At 39.6% G+C, this 18314-nt stretch overlaps 1 protein-coding gene across 1 annotated transcript; it reads left to right on the top strand.

Moving 5' to 3' along the window:
- Positions 1-16102: 16102 nt before the first annotated feature.
- LOC127093675 (uncharacterized) lies at positions 16103-17391 on the top strand. The gene has a single exon (XM_051032608.1). The coding sequence runs from the start codon at positions 16153-16155 to the stop codon at positions 17389-17391; it is 1239 nt and encodes a 412-aa protein (XP_050888565.1). The 5' UTR covers positions 16103-16152.
- The last annotated feature ends 923 nt before the right edge of the window (positions 17392-18314 follow it).

Below are 18314 nucleotides of genomic sequence, written 5' to 3' on the forward strand. Positions count from 1 at the left end.
ACAGAAGAGGGACATTTGGTAGATCTGGCCAAATTGTTCGACCGGCTGAGGCAATTCAAACTGAGGTTAAATTCAGATAAGTGCACTATCAGAGTGCGGTCCGGTAAGATGTTGGGGTTCATTGTAAGAGAGGAATCGAGGTTGGTCCTGTGTAAAAAAAAAATAAAAAAAAAATAAAATAATAATAATAATAATAATAATAGAAGAAAAATAAGAGAAACGCCTGAACCGAGAGGAAAAAAAGAGAGGTTCGTGGTTTCTTAGGTAGATTGAACTACATGTCATGGTTCACATCTTATCTAACAGCCACGTGTGAACCCATATTCCAGATGAGAAAAAAGATCAAACGGTCAGGTGAAATAATGATTGCCAAGGGGCATTGAAAATAAAAGAATAAGTTGCAGGAACCTCTGATTCTGATACCTCCTGTGGAAGGAGCGATTGTCAATCTGGTACCTGACAGCCTTCGAGGGGTCTACGAGGTGCATTGGGTCAGCATGACGAGTCTTGTCGAAAAGAGCATGCAATTTACCTTAGCAAAAAGTTTACCGACTGTGAAATAATACATTCACTGTTCGAGAAAACTTGATGTACTTTGGCATAGGCTGCTCGCCGATTGAGACAGTATATGCTGGTTCATGCCACTTTGTGGATTTCCAAGATGGATCTGATCAGGTAGATTTCTGAAAGAGCTAGCATTGACCGGACGGGTTGCAAGAGTGCGAAAGAATGTTGACTGATTTGTGATACTCTCAGAAAGCAATCAAGGGGCGTATTGTCTGATTACATCGCCCCGCAACCCGTTGAGGATTATCAACCGATGAAGTTTGAATTCCCTGATGAGGACATCATGTTTCTCAAATCGAAAGATTGCGAGGAACCAATCCCGGAGGAGGGGCCTGACCCTGAATCCGAATGGATTCTGATGTTTGATGGGGCCGTTAACGTGAATGGAAGCGGTGTTGGTGCTGTTTTGGTTACGCCGAAAGGATCTCATATTCCTTTTGCTGCCCGGCTAACATTTGAGTGCACCAACAACGTGGCTGAATATGAAGCTTGCATACTGGGGATTGAAGAGGCGATTGATTTGAGGATCAAGAACCTTGTCATATACGGAGATTCAGCTCTGGTGATAAATCAAGTTAACGGAAAATGGTATACGCATCAATCTCATTTAGTGCCGTATCGAGATTATACGAGGAGATTGTTGACGTTTTTCACCAAGGTGAAGATGCATCATGTGCCTAGAGAGGAGAATCCTTTGGCAAATGCTTTGGCTACTCTGGCTGCTTTGATTAAGGTGCAATGGTGGAATCAGTTCCCCAGTGTGGAAGTAGGTCGTCTGGATAGACCGGCTTATGTGTTTGCTGTTGATACAGCGCCTGATGATGGGAAGCCGTGGTATTACGATATCAAGCGCTATCTAGAGACTCAAGAGTATCCTGAGGAAGCATCTAAGAAGGACCGAAAGACTCTGAGGAGGTTGGCCATGGTGTTCTACCTGAATAAGGATGGGGTTCTGTATAAAAGGAATTTTGATTGGGTCTTGCTCAGATGTGTTGATGATAGAGAAGCAAGCCAATTGATGAAAGAGGTTCATGAAGGATCGTTCGGTACCCATGCCAGTGGGAATGCAATGGTGAAAAAGCTGCTGAGAGCAGGTTATTATTGGATGACAATGGAGGCCCAATGTTTCAATTTCGTGCGGAAGTGTCATAAATGCCAGATTTATGCTGATAAGGTGCACGTGCCTCCAAATCCGTTGAGCTTAATGTCGTCTCCATGGCCGTTTGCTATGTGGGGCATTGATATGATCGGAAAGATTGAGCCTACAGCTTCGAATGGGCACAGGTTCATATTGGTGGCTATTGATTACTTCACCAAGTGGGTGGAAGCAGCCTCTTATGCGAATGTGACGAAGCAGGTCGTTGCCAGATTTCTCAAGAGAGACATCATTTGCAGATATGGGGTTCCCGAGAGAATCATTACTGATAATGGTTCTAATTTGAACAATAAGATGATGGCAGAACTGTGCCGGGAATTCAAGATCGAGCATCACAATTCTTCTCCCTATCGTCCAAAGATGAATGGGGTGGTTGAGGCAGCCAACAAGAATATAAAGAAGATTGTGCAGAAAATGGTGGTAACCTATAAAGACTGGCATGAGATGTTGCCGTTTGCATTGCATGGGTATCGAACGTCGGTGCGTACATCTACTGGGGCAACTCCTTTCTCATCGGTGTATGGGATGGAGGCTGTATTACCTGTTGAAGTTCAGATTCCCTCTTTGAGAGTCCTAATGGACGTAAAATTGCAAGAGGCGGAATGGGTAAGGACCCGGTACGAAGAGTTAAGCCTGATAGAGGAAAAGAGGCTGGCGGCCATCTGTCATGGGCAGTTATACCAGCAAAGGATGAAGCGTGCTTTTGACAAGAAAGTACGACCTCGGGTATATCACGTAGGTGATATGGTGCTGAAAAGGATCCTTCCTCCTCAAAACGATCGAAGGGGCAAATGGACACCCAATTATGAAGGTCCATTCGTGGTCAAGAAGGTTTTCTCTGGCGGAGCCTTGTTGTTGACGACCATGGATGGCGAAGATTTTCCATCCCCTGTGAATGCGGACGCAGTTAAAAAATACTTCGTATAAGAGACCCGCTGGACGAAAAGAATAAAATAGTCCAGGCAAAAATGGGCATCCCGGCGAACCAAAAACAGAAAGAGAGGTTCGGGCAAAAATTAGGGATAAAAAAGAAAAATGTACACCCGGCAAGTCGAAAACCTGAAAAGGCGACTTGGGCAAAAAAGGGTATCCCGGTGGACTGAAAACCCGAGAGGGCGGTCCAGGCAAAAGAGGGATTGAAACGAACAACTGCGTCTAGCATGATCGTTTGCGCTTTGGTTAAAGCATCATGGATAATACCCGGTAGGGATCAGTTGGAATCGTCTTGTTCAGAAGGCAGAAAGTATGGAGGGTCTGAGGACATATGGGGTGTAACCGAGTTGGAACTCGGTGAGGTCACGGGTTTCACATTGCCATTAGGACAGATTTTTCCTTTTGAGCAATTACCTCTTTTCAGGAATTGCTTCCTTTGTATTGCTCAGTTTGAGCCACACTTTCCAATCAATAAAATGCATATTCAGTCAAATAATTTTGTTTTTGTTTTTCATTACCGCTTTGATTGCAAAAACATCCAGATTATTGTGATAAAGAATTTTGCATTTTAAGACATACAGGTCCCTTCCAATGCATGTTTATAAGATTGAAAGCTTGAAATCTTATTTGGAAGGATGAGTGACCCAAGTGTTGAAATCTTGACACGCCTGGGGCACGGTTTTATCTGACGATCTGTTTTGCAGGAACTGTTAGGTATTCGTCACTCACTTGCAGGTCGTGATGTGGAAGCGTTTGATGAAACAGATCCCCAGAGAGTTCGCTCAGGAAAGAATGGATGAAAGAACGGCAAAGTGACGTTGAGGCGTACGATGATCCTTGATAATAATCAAGAAGACTCTTCAAAATCGGAAGATTGGAAAGTCTGTAGAAATTCCCCACAGGGTCCAGTCAGGGACGAGGGACGATGATGAGACGTCGAGACATCCGACGACCTTTGGAATTAATCAAGAAGACTCTTCAAAGTCGGAAGATTGAAATTTCTGTATCCCCAGGGGTTCGCTCTCCGTCGAGTGCGGAGCGATTGGGAGTACAAGATGATGGAGCAGAAAAGGTTCAGACGAGTCTGGGAATTCTCAAAAGTGGAAAGTCGGTACGAGATTGGGAGGTGGATACCGTAGTTCGACGAGTCGACGGGTGTTTTGTACCAACTTTTCTCATTTCCCCAGCGAGGTCCCCAAGCAGAAGTAGAGGACCAACTCCCTAGCAGATCCAAGGTTTATGGATTCCTCAGCCGAGTCGAGATGGTTATCCCCGGCAGGTAAACGATGTTCCCTCAGCAGCCAGGTCAGAAGGTTGCTATTCCCCGAGTGGAGCGGGTTTCAATGAAATATATCTCCAGCAATGTTCATCCTACCAGTGGATTGGACGAGTTTCCATAGCAGACTGATATCTGCATCCCCAGCTGAGTTGATTCTACCTATGGATTGCATGGGTAATCCCCAGCGGAGTGGCATTCGCTTCCCTACCAGGGTCAGGATGGTTATCCTCAGCAGGGTGGAGATCGGTGCTTCCCCAGTTGCCAGACCTGGAGGTGGCTGTTTCCCAGCAGAGCTATCTGTGAGCATTTCCCCAGTGAAGTCGGCAGGTATCTGTGAGGGTTCTCCAAGCAGAGTCGGGATTTATATCCTCGGCAAGTCGAAGACTGTTGTATCCCCACAGAGTGTTGGTGGTGCTTATCCCCAGCAGTTTCTCGAGCGGATTGGGTGCAAAGGAAGTTCTTCCCCAGCAAGGGTTGCTTTACCCCAGCAGCAGTGCTATTCCCCAGCAGGGTGGAATCGGAGTATTGACGAGTTCCTCATCAGAGTGTCTCGTGCTCCTCAGAAGAGTCCCTTGAGGGGGATACTTTTTATGCATTCATCATGTAGAATAAGCATGGCATGTTGCATAGAAAAATAATAAATCGCGTAGCATTTCCATAATTATGGAGCATTACGCAGAGAAAAAATCGATCATTCATCATTGCAAGCATAAGCTAGTCTCAAACCGTGGTTACTGTTCGAGAAGTGGTTTTGCCCAAAGGTGAAGAGGTGTTACTCCAAGGAGTTTAACCTCGTGATTGAATCAAGGTATTCCCCAGTAGTGCGATACTGGAGTAAGTTTTCCGTCGAGTAGAGATGGGAAATATTATGCGATCAGCGCAATCCAAGCCGTGGTTACCGCTTGGAGTTTTGGTTTCGCCGGATGGTGAAGATGTTGCTCTGTGGAGTTTAGCATCACAACGTCAGATCAGCAGTGTTCCCCAGTAGTGCGATATTGGAGGAAATGTTTCCGTCGGACAGAGATGGAAATGAAATCAGAGGACGTTACGCGATCAGCGCGATTTCGGGGTTCAATCGGAGAAAAGGAAATGTTGAGGCATTTTATGGGGTTCAAATAGAGATTGGAGTTGAAGATTGTATCCGGGATGAGGTCCTTAGGATTATCTTCTGTTCATGTGTCGCCTTAGACTCTGGCTGAGGCCAATGGAGGTCGTTATAGGTGTCTTCTGAGGAAGAGACGCACATGCTACCTTCCTTTTGTGAAGGTATACCCTCTGACATGTCGCCCTCAGAGTGGTGTTTGGTGTTATTTCCGACGTGGCCAGCGGAATTATCACGGGAGATTAGAGATCGGGGTTCAAACGGAGAAAAGAAGATGTTGAGGCATTTTCTGGAGACGGGGTTCAAATGGAGAAAGGGAGATGTTGCGGCATTTTCCAGAGAACGGGGTGCATATTGGCGATTGCGAGTTATCGTCAGGCGACTGGGGTTCAAACTGGAGAATGAGGTTCATTATTTGGCAAATAGGAGAGCGGGGTTCAAATGCGGTGATCCGAGGATCATTGGCGCAAGAGAAAATTTCGGGGTTCAAGAAAAGCAGAAAAAGAAAATATAATCCCCAGCGGATGTGTGGTGTTCAAGACATGGTTATCCCTGCGTTACCATTTATTTTGGTATCCGGGTCGACGTTCTTTTTCGGTGATCAGGCCGACTTTCTCCGTTCCAGACGGATTTTTCTTTCAAGATTGTGTTCTTCGCCGATTCTGACAGGCATTGTTAATTATTTTCCCATCGGAGTGCAAATTGTTCGTCTGTTCTTGGTATTCAATCACTCTTCATCCTAATCATCTGAAAGCCGAGGCTATTCATATCGACAGGTTCACAGTGGATTGAATAGGGGCAGCTGTAACACCTCAAAATTTGCCCTCCTCTCTTGGGACTAGCTTAACATATTGCATAACATTTTTTAGGCCATTAGGCATTGCATATTGCATATCATGTGGTTACATTGTGCAAGTCATCCTCCCAAGTCTTGATCAAGAAGATGAGGAGGTCATGTGCAAGCTAGGGTTTCATTGGACTGGTCATTAATCATCTGAGGATGTGGAGGTCCAAATTAGGGTTTTGTGATTCTCAAGGAGATTGGTCTTCATCTTGTTTGAAATGATTCATCATCATCATGGTTTGTCATCATCAGGAGTTTAAGCAGGATACCTTGAGATTAGGGTTTTGACCACTGGTCAACCCTAATCAGTTGCATTGGGCCAATCAGGGCATATGAAGGAGATGGGGTCTATGATGGAGATGGGGATCATTTCATGGTTATTTTGAGCTTATGGAGGCTAGGGTTTCATCCTTGAGCCATTTCATCAGAGAATTGGGGCTCAGATTGATCAGTGCATTGCCAAATTCATCTATCAGTTGAAAAAGTCAACTGTGGTCAACTGTGCTTGATTTTATGGATTTGGAGGTGGGAGAGAGTTGGATACACTTCATTCATGTTGGAACAAGTGTTATTTGACATGTCAAAGCTCAAGAATGGAGAAAATAAAGTCAGAACAAAAATTGCCAAAAATAGAAAGTGACTTGTAATGGAAGTTTCCAAAAATGGAAAGTTTTTGACCACAAAATTACATGTCCAAGGAAGCTTCAAATGAAAATTTGTTCAACATGAAAGTTGTAGATCTTGTTCTCACCTTTCCAAAAAGTCCAAGAACTTGAAAATCCCATGTATGGTTTGCAAGTTATGGTCCATTCAATTTCAAAAATGACCCATAATCAAAGTGGCATAACTTTCACATGGAGTGTCCAAATTGGATGATCTTTTTATGAGCAAACTCCATTTAACATGTACTTTCATGGTACATAATCAAAATTCATCAAAAATGGTCAATGCAAAAGGTCAATTTTCAAGTGCACTAATTGAATCCAAGGGCAAAATGGTCCAAGTTGAGAAATAATTGGAATTTTGGCATGGGAGTTTTTGCAACACCTCACATATGCCAATTAGAAATGGTTTGAATGGTCATAAGTGTTCAAGGTCCAATATTTGGCTAGGCCATTTTTGAACTATCATTTAAAATGCATTTTTTGGCATAGCATATGGAAAATGAGAATGACAAAGCCAATCAACATGGAACCAAAGCCAACACATCACAAATGATAATTGGAAGATGTCTGAGCTGTCATACAACTGTCATATGGCCTAATGGGAAATGCCAATTTTGCCCTTGCATTGAAAATGACATTATGCTAATTATTTCATTTTTGGTTAATTGGTGATTAGAAGGTGATTAAGCAAGAGTATAAAGCTTTAATTGTAACAGAATTTGGATAATAATCACAATTCACAAAAGCTTGTAACTGTTTTTCCCTCCAAAGGTGAAAATTCATCAAGAACCTTCATCAACCAAATTCATTGAAACTTCATCAATTCTTCATCATTTCACGAAATTCTTGTTGCTTCACCTTCCTTGGATCAAGATCTCCATCTGTTTTGACTTCTCCATTGCCAAAAGCTTCCAAATCGCAGCTGTCCAAAGTATGTGCATCAATGGCATTTGAAGATTTCTTTCACTTGGATCAACTTTGAGCTTAGCTACGAGTTCCAATCAACTTCCTAAGCCTTCTCCTTGATCTGTTTTGGACTCTGGCATCAAGAAACACGCAAATTCATCACTGCCATCAATCTAAGGTAAATTTTCGAACCTCCTCATTGCTCAAACCATGCTAGGGCTTTTGTAGTGCGTTCATCGTAGATGATCATGATGTAGATAGTTTTGGATTTGGTTAGATATTGAATGAGATATATTGATTTTAGGTTTGATATGTGTTTACATTTTTGCTCGATCCGTGAGTTGTGGTTAGAGTTAGGATAAATCAATCACATATTTGTCATGTACATGAAAGGACGGTTCTAACGGTTATAAGCATGCTGATTTTGGTGAGAATTTGATGTTCATGTGTTCACGCGTTTTCTGGAAATTTTCTGGAGTGAAAGTGATGAACAAGGCGCGTTAGATCTTCGTTTTCGCCTGGCTGTTTGAATAAGGTGTTTGGCGCCTTTGTCAGCCAATCACAACATTTCGTTGCCGCGCCTGATACGACGTCGTTTTGGCCAGTTTCAGCTTATTTTCAAAATTGCCACTGGCGCATTAAAATAAATAATTATTCTATTTTCTTTTTCATTCCATTTTTAATTTTGTTACCAAATCTTAGAAAATTGATATCTCATTCAAAAATCATCCAAATTGAGTGCAATTTTTTGCATTATTCTCATGAGAATGTGTAGAATGTAATGATATTTTTTGTGAATTTTTTGCATGTATGGAAAAATAAAATGATTAGGGATTGTTTGATGTGTCACATTTTTGTATACTTTGCCATTTTCAACATGAAATGCTCATACCTTTGAAGAAATGATTGAAAATTTTTGTGCTCATTCTGGACTCATTGATGGTGATTTCCATGTAAAGTTTGTGATTTTTGGATAACTGGTTGATTAGATGTGATTTTTTGAATCTAGGTGTGACAATTTGTGTCACACCTAGCTAGGTCAACTTTCTGATTTTATTTGCATGGCCTAGGATTGTTGAATTGCTCCAATTTTTTGTGTGAATGATCATTGATATGTCAATATAAGATGTGATTTTTGCTGGAATTTTTGATGGAGTTTTCAGTTTAATTGATAATTTTCTTCTCTGTATGCTCATTTTGCAACATTGTGTGACACATGTTTGTATATCTTTTGTGAAATTCTCATAGTGTATTGGATGAAGATGAAATTTGGTATGAGCATTCTAGACACATTACAGGACATCATGGTTTTGATCCCATTCATTTATAATATGTTGTCACTGTTTTATGAATTATGGAAGTTGATGCTTATGTTGATGTCTTGAATTGGCTTGTATAAATGTGTCTGGACTTCTTGATTTTCATTGACCTATTTTCTTTTGTCCAATTGAGCTGAAAATTGACATGCTATACATTGAATGAGTCTTGTTTAGGTGTGAATTTTTGTGGAATTAATTGAACTGTTTTGGTATGCTTTTGAGTGAGATAGTTCTGTTTGGTCAATTGAAGTTGCAAATTGCATGTTTGATGTTAAATTGTGCATGAAATGATGATGGTGAATGGTATGAGCATGGGACCAATTGCATTTTCTTTTGATTTGTTTTAATTTGATTTTGGATTGGTTTTGCTTGCTGTTTAGATTTTTTTATCACTTTTGGACCCTAGGCTTGGCCTAGTGGTCTTGTTTCTCACATTTGGTTTGACTTTTCAGGATGAAATGCACAATGCTTAAGGAGATTGCTTCAAGTCAATTAAATTGAGATTGTTTGATGTTGAGAACTAATTTGACTTTGTTTTGTAGGTTGTGAGGCATGAGTTTGAGCTTATAGCTTGCACTTGTGTGCATTGACTTGTGTTGTCTGTATAGATTGACTTTTGCTGTTTATTGTTGGTCTGTCTGAGTACTGATGATACTTGATTGATTTCAGGTACATTTAGTCGCTTACAGTTCTTTAAGAACTTGCTTGCTGCTGCTTGGTTTTTAAACCACTTGAGGTAGGACTTCTATTCTTCATGTAGTCTGGAAGACCTGGCCTGTTACTTGCCCAGGCAACTGTCTGAAGTCCTCCTTAAGAGGCGATGTTTGTGGTTGTTTACATTTGTGCCCAAGCAGGTAAAGACCTCTATGAGGCAATTGGTGGATCAAAGGGATATGCAATCTATCCCCCACTATTCTGATGAGTCGTCCCTCTGCTCACACGGCACTGTGTTGATGCATTGGGACACAAACCCAAGATCTTGTGCTGTTGCACAATCGAGTCAGAGTCTTTGAGCGTAGAAGGGTCCCTCCATTCTGGACCCACGCTCCTTTGTCTGAAGCTCTCCCTGGTCAGGGATAAGAGCTGTGGAGTCTAATCTTCACTCACCTTTCATCTGCTTCACCTTAGCCTCGCAATGGCAAGGTTAAGAGCGAACAATACCCATGTACAGATGACTGGCTTCGGCAGTCAAACCCATTGTTTGAGCCTCACTTGACTGGTTATAGTGTGTGCTTTGTGAATATTTGTTTGCTCTGTTTGCTTGTATGCTTGTATGCTTGCTTTCTTCCTGGATAGGATTAGTTTGCGGTTGTGCAAGTAGGTAGAAACCTCAACGTAGGGCAATGATGCATGACAACACTAGGCTCGAGTACAGCTCCCTGGTAGTGTGTCTTCCCTTGGTTTCTGGCTAGAATGTCTTTCCCTTTCGGGGGAACTACATCGCCCTGATCCTTGTTCCATACGAGGTATGTAGGCAGGAGACCGTGCGAGGTCTCTCCGGGCACCTTTTTTTCTTTTTGTGTGCGTTTGCTTGTTATCTGTTTATGTGTCAGGATATGGACGTAAGCCCAGCGATTGGCTGTACGTATCCTGATTGTGTTGTTTGGTTCGGAAGCTGACGTAATTCCATCGAGTGGTTGTCGGGTTCCCTGTTTGCCTTTGGGTGTGTGTGTCTTGTTTGGCGTGCGTGAGCCGAACTACGGCAGCTCTGATTCTCGTTCCAGACGAGATACGTAGGCATAGGATGCGGCGTCCTATCGAGCTCTCTTCCCCTTAACCCCACCTGTGTTGTCTTTGGTGCGTGTGTGTGTGATGTTTAGCAACCTTTTTTTTTCTTAGAGCGTGGATCCCGTCGAGTACGACGGACGTGAGGGGTGCTAATACCTTCCCCTTGCGTAACCGACTCCCTTACCCTTTCTCTTTGGTCGCGAGACCATGCTTTTTCCAGGTTTCTCTGAGCGTTTCCTTTCCCTATCTTGGGATAAATAACGCGCAGTGGCGGCTCTGTGTTGTTTTTTGTTTTAGCTCGCCGGTTGTTTTTTCGCGGATGCGACAGAGGTACAATCTTTCTTACCCAATTCAAGTCTCCCTTTGCGACAAACACGATGCCAAGCTCTTACTACTCTCTCTTTCATGGTAGGGTCCTCCTCGTTATCCCTCAAGAAAATACCTTCTAAAAGAATGTTAGGAGGCTTGTCCTTCATAGGGTAACCGAGTTGTCTCCTAGCAAGTACTGGATTATAAGAAATGATTCCCTTTGTGCCCATGAGGGGCACATTGGGGAACTCCCCGCAACTATCAATGATCTTCACATCGTCTAAAACTCTACTATACCATGCAATATCTGACTGGGTAAGAGACATAATCCTCTGTGACCACTGAAGTCCTGACTTGCGATCCCAAAAAGTAGCTGACTTAGGAAGATGAGAGACAAACCATTTGTAGAGTAACGGTATACAGCAGACTATGGTTCCTCTTCCTTTCAAAGTACGGTAATGGATGGAATGATAGGTGTCTCCGAGCAAAGTTGGAACAGGATTACCACTTAGGAAGATGCGTATAGCATATGAATCCATAAAACCTTCAATATTAGGAAATAGTAACAAACCGTAGATCAACAAGGCGAACAGATGCTCCACAATAATATCACAACCTTGACTGGCAAAATAAGAAACCTTCCCCATTAAGAACTTGGCAGTGAAACCTGGAAGTCCTCCTTTGGTGGTGAAGTTATTCTTGAATTCTGACTTCTTCATGTACAACACTTTTGCAAGAGAACTGTGCTCGGTTAACTTTTCTGAACCAGAGAAAGGTACTGTATCAGCAATTGGGATGTGAAGCAACTGGGCATACTCTTCCAATGTAGGCATGAGTTGATAGTCTGGGAATGTGAAACAGTGATAGACTGGATCATAGAACTGTACTAATGTCTGTAATAACCCTTCTTCCATCCTAAGTGTCAATAAAGATATAAGTGTTCCATATCTGTCTCTGAAACCAATAGGATCTGCGATCGAAGAAACCAGTTTCTTTAGTTCATCTATCTTTGGATTGATGAGATTGTACTTTTTCACACTTCTCCGTCCAAAATCCATGTTTCCTGCAATATTTGCAATCCTCACTTTAAGTTCCTTGGAAAAAGGTTGAAATGATGGGAATGAATGCATGTCATGCATGAATGCAACAAACACAAACATGGTCAAACAATACAAGGCTCAAAATTCATCACCAGCATGGAGTTTAAGACAAAGCCCCAAGATAAGTTCTAAGGTTCACCTGTCAAACGGGTTCTAAAAGTTCCCAAGGTTATGGATCCTTCTTCGGATAATACCGGGTTAAGCAACTGCTCGCTTTCCAATATTATTCTCAAAAGAATCTCGCTTGAGTGTGATATCGCGTATCAACCAAACCAGACTTTTGGTCCGAAGTGGTCACCGCATCACATCCTAAGTAAGGCCAAGATGGGGTAAAGGTAAACTAAGGTCCTTGGCTTCACGGGCCCGTCGAAAGCAACAATGCCTCACAAATGACTTGTTTAGCACTATCACCCTCAAAGAGGCCTCCACCAAGCGGACAAAGGCTCAAGTCAACTCGGTAAGGATTGTCTCCTATCAAGTCAACCTGAATTATCATCCATCCTATCTCAAATGTGCCCCAAATCCGGGTGTAGGATTTATCACAAGTATCCCCCAAAAACCAAAATAACAAACATTACAAACAATACAATTTAGCAAATATTCACAAAGCAAACATATAAACAAGCAAAGATAGGCTAAACCCTCAAATAAGTTTAATCATGATATCCCCAGCAGAGTCGCCATTCTGTCGCGGTGGGATTTTTCACGAGATTAAGTATTGATTGAACTTAACCCGTTTGAAAAATATTTTAAATGCAAGAGTCGCCACCGTCTTTTATTTTATCCAAAAAGAGGAAGGGAAAAATAACGATAAATCCCTTTAGAGTTACGGGTTCGGGGGTTGGTTATGCAAAGGGAAGGTATTAGCACCCTCTACATCTGTGGTACTCCACAGGAACCTTTTTGCTTATGTTTATGTGAATGCTTTGCTTTTTTCGCTTTGATCGTTTGATTGGGGAGATGAGAAAAGAACTTGATTTTATTGTTTTTGGACTCGATAAAGTCGTAGACTTCATGCCTACGTATCTCCAAGGTGCAATGGAGAAATCAGAATCCACGTAGTTCTCCCAAAAGAAAAGGGGAAAGTCTGTTTTGTTGATTTTAGATTTGAACGAGCCTAAACCCTAAAGAAATAAATAAATGGGCTCATTACAGGAAAGCCCAAGAGTAAGCTTATGAGTGTGTGAAAAGGGTTTCTTAAACGGCGACCGTTGGAATCGCATCGGGTTTCTCTTTTTGGATTTTTCGATTTTTAACATAAAACGTGAACAATGCAATTAAACACACAATACAAAAAATAAAAATAAAAATAAAAAATGCGAGAAAGTAAATTATTACAACACAGTTAGCTATGAATAGTTAGTATTACGAATTGTTAGTGGAGTTAATCGAGCTGAAACTGAAACGAAACTGAAACGAAACGGTTAGTAACAACATAAACAAATATAAAAAACAATATAAACATTTACTTTAGACAAAATAAACATTTGATATAAATAAACATTTAATTAAAATAAACATTTAAACAAATAATTAATTTAACTAACATTTAAATAAAACATATATGCAAAATAATAATAAAAGATAAACAATATTTAGTAAACAAAAGTAATATATATATATATATATATAATATATATATATATATATATATATATATATATATATATTATATATATATATTTATATTTTAGACAATAAATATATAGTAGACAAAAATAATATATATATATTTAGACAAATAATATATAATAGACCAAAAATATATATATATATATATATATATATATATATATATATATATATATATATATTTAGATAAATAATATATAATAGACAAATTTAATATATATATATATATATATATATATATATATATATATATATATATTTAGATAAATAATATATTAAAACACATGTCGGCAAGCCGGAACTTTGCCGATTTCAGAGATAAGTGAAGAACCTTACCTTGTGTGAAGAGGATGAACTTCTGATCGTCCAAATGATCGACCGAAAGCTGAAAACCGTCACCGACGCACTGTTGGCTACCTTCGCGAGTACCTGACTTCAACGTCACTTTTGATCGGTGAAACGACGCCGGAATGAAATGAACCTTGGATATTTGTGACCTGGACTCGACGAACTTCACGGATATGTTGTCGGTTCTGAATTTCGGTGGATAATCGGGACGATTTTGGGTTACCGAAAATGAAGAACAAGTGATGAACAAGGTGAAAGTGATGGCTTTGGAAATTTTTCTGATATTCTCTTTTTTTTCTACTGATCTTTACCGCCACTACTTTCTTACTTACTGATATCTCCCCCCCCCCCCCCCACCCCACCTTATATGTTAACACTTAATATATATATTATGTCCAAAAGCAACTATGGCGGTGTAAACGTAACTTAAGGTGAAGGTTTTCTACCAAAATATCTAACAAATAATAATATATAAACTTATATATTAATAATAATAATAATAATAATAATAATAATAATATAAACTATAATTAAACTAATTAAACCTAATTAATATCTAAACACAATTAAATACTAAACACAAATAATAAACGGCACACGATTAAAACACGATAAAAATCGAGCGACACGAACGCGATAAAAACGATGACAATTTCACAGCAAACCAGACAAATTGATAAAAACCAGTAAACCAGTAAAATCAACAACACGACACTACCAGACTCGATTAAAACACACGGCACGACACGTAATTAAATAAACAAACCTAGGCAATAATAAAATCAACACGACATCACGAAAACGCTAACAAACACAATCACAAATAATCGGACAATACGAAAACCCTAATATATTCGAAATACAGTCAAAATACCGACAAACAAACAATTAAATAGATAAAAACGCACAAAACCTAATCGAAGCGATGCCACGCACAAAAGAGATAAGCGAGATAAATACGAGGCAACGATATCGACCAGGTTTTGCTAAAACAACGAAATACAACGCGGTAAGCAACGAAAACACACAAAACCTAATCAAACCAGTTGTCATGTGAAGTTTAAGAAATTGAGATGAATACGAGACAACGAGATTAATCAGGATATGGTCAACAAAGCCAAAGTCAAATTTTGGGGTGCGACACTACTCAAGTCCCACCATTTTCTACTCAAGTTGGTACTGAAAAAGAAGAAAGGGTTGTCGTTAAAAAAAGATCTCGAGAGCAATTTACAAGGGAAGAGGATATACTACTTATCCAATCATGGCTCAATGTTTCAAAGGATCCAATTGTGGGAGTTGATCAAAAGGCTGAGAGTTTTTGGTTAAGAATTGCTGCTAGTTATAACCAATATCGTGGGCAATTGCGGGAAAAGTTAGGGGGACAATTAAAATGTCGATGGCATAGAATAAATGGCATGGTTCAAAAATTTGTTGGGTGTTACAAAATTGCTCTTAAAGGAAAGAAAAGTGGGACATCCGAGACCGATGTCATGGCAGATGCACATGCTATTTTTGCTCAGGATCAAGGTACAACATTCAATCTTGAGTATGCATGGCGATTGTTAAAAGATGAAGCTAAATGGCGCATCGTCGAAGAATCGATTGGAAGTTCTGCAAAAATAACAAAGACTTATGCTAGTGGGGCATCATCGGAGAACCCAGATACAACTTCAACTTATGAGTTTAACTCATCATCACCAATGGAGCGTCCAATGGGACAAAAAACAGCAAAAAGGAAGGGTAAGGCATCCGAAATTCCAAATGCAACGCAAGATGCAAAGAATAAAAGAGCAATAACAATGGACAGACTTGTGCAAGCTAAGGAGGACGAGCTAGAATTAAGGGTAGTGCAAATGATGATGAAAGACACTTCTACTATGAACGATAGTCAACGAGATATTCATGAAAAATATTGTAATAAGATGAAAAAAAAATATGGAATGTAGTTAGTATCACTTATGTAAAATGGTCATTAGTACCACTTTAATTTATCAACACCTATGTAAAATGGTCATTAGTACCACTTTAATTTAAACTAGCCGTTATTCAAACTACCACTTTAATTTAAACTAGCCGTTATTCAAACTAGCCGTTATTCAAACTAGCCGTTATTTAAACCATTATATATACTACCACTTATGTCATTGTTCTCTCATTCTCATCTTATTCTTCTCATTTTTCTCTCATTCTTTACTCACTAAATGGATTCAGACAATTCAGATAATTACGATCAAGAATTTTGGGAGTTGGTTGAAGAAGAATTTATGGACGACAGTGATGAAGAAGAACAACTTCAGAATGAACGTCGATCTGGAAGTTCCTCTAGGCCAAAGAGAAGAACAACGGTAGATCGAGGTCGTGAAGAAGGGCACAATCGATTATTCAATGACTACTTCTCGGAAAACCCAGTATACACAGATGTTCAATTCCGAAGAAGGTTCAGAATGCATAGGCATGTATTTCTTCGAATTGTAGATGCCCTTGGAAATCATGATGAATATTTCCAAATGAGGATCGATGCAACTGGTAAAATGGGTCTTTCACCATTGCAGAAATGTACATCTGCTATTCGTATGCTGGCGTATGGGTCTCCTGCTGACCTTGTAGACGAATATGTTCGAATCGGTGAAAGCACTTCAATTGAGTGCTTAGAAAGATTTGTTAAGGGTGTCAATGTTGTATTTGGCGCTGAGTATTTGAGAAAGCCTAACAACAATGATGTTGAACATCTTTTACAAATGGGAGAGTCACGTGGCTTTCCAGGTATGTTGGGTTCCATCGATTGTATGCATTGGGTATGGAAAAATTGTCCTGTTGCATGGAAAGGACAATTTTGTCGAGGTGATCATGGTAAGCCCACAATCATGCTTGAAGCAGTGGCATCTCAAGACTTATGGATTTGGCATGCTTTTTTTGGTATTGCAGGTTCAAACAATGACATTAATGTGCTAAACCAATCCAACGTGTTTAACGATATTTTGGAAGGACGTGCTCCCAATGTGCAATATACAATCAATGGGACACCATATAATATGGGGTATTATTTAGCAGATGGTATATATCCCGAGTGGGCTACATTTGTCAAGACTATTTCAATGCCACAGGGAGAAAAGAAAAAATTATTTGCTCAACATCAAGAATCGGCTAGAAAAGATGTGGAGCGAGCATTTGGAGTGCTTCAATCTCGATTTGCAATTATACGTGGCGCAGCGCGTGCCTGGCACATGGACACTCTCAAGCATACCATATATGCCTGCATCATATTGCACAACATGATTGTGGAAGATGAACGACATACATATGGAGGTAATTTTGATTACTCTTATGATAATGTGGATATCAATAACTCAACAACTGAAACATTTAGCGGTCCTCATCCGAATCTTGCAACAAGACTACAAAGAAGAGCAAGTATTCAAGAAAAAAAAGTTCATCGTAAACTTCAAGGAGATCTAGTCGAATATATTTGGGAACGTTTTGGACATGAAGATGATGAAATTTAAGTTTGATTAATTATGTGATGTTATTTATTTTTATTGTTTTTAATTATATATCATGTATTTGAGATTAATTTTAATTATCATTTTAAATTATAAGTTTAATTTAATTTTTTTTTTATTTTATATCAAATTTAATTTAAAACACTAAAATTATTATTTTAATTAATATAAAATTTAATATGAATAAAATATTAATATATAAAATAAAACTATGAGATCCAATCTGAGTTCTTCAGAGTTGCACCATTGGAGTGAAAAAGTAGTTGAGTTACTTCAAGCTGACGTGGCTTAATAGGTCCCACAAAGAACCCAAAAATGGGTTCACGGTTGAAGATGCTCTAAGAGAGGAAGACATCACATCTCAATCCAAAATTTTAAGGTGTTTGGTAAATGAGTATTCTCTCTTATAAATTCAACATTTCACTCATTCATATGCGATGTGGGACTTTAACCATCCAACATTCTCATCCAGAAGTGTGAGTCTCTCACATCCTATAACATGATCCAACACCGAATTCAGTTTTTGTTCCCCGACAAAATCTAACCACAACTCTGATACCACTATTAGGGAGTCCGGGAGAGTCGGGAGCACCAGTGAAACTTAATGCTCCATAACCACAAGAGAGAGAGACACCACATCTCAACTTAAAATCTTAAGGTGTTAGTTAAATGGATCATCTATCTTATAAATCCAATATTTCACTCATTCATAGGCGATGTGAGACTTTAACCACTCACACTTGCATCCAAAAAAGAAGTTCACCGACAATAAGAGGGTGTAATTACTAGAAGTAAAACCTAAGAAAATGTTTGGATGAGATAATTGAAAAATTTTAGGGTGTGGTTTGATAAATTATTTTAATGAGAGAAAATTTAAAATAATTTTACCAAAATTCATAACTTTGATTAAAAAAATATGAAGAATC

Source organism: Lathyrus oleraceus, chromosome 6 (assembly GCF_024323335.1).
Source record: "Lathyrus oleraceus cultivar Zhongwan6 chromosome 6, CAAS_Psat_ZW6_1.0, whole genome shotgun sequence".
Lineage (NCBI taxonomy): Eukaryota > Viridiplantae > Streptophyta > Magnoliopsida > Fabales > Fabaceae > Lathyrus > Lathyrus oleraceus.

Excerpts from the sequence above, each read along its gene's own strand:
- LOC127093675 (XM_051032608.1), top strand. The coding sequence starts at position 16,153 with ATGGACGACAGTGATGAAGAAGAACAACTTCAGAATGAACGTCGATCT.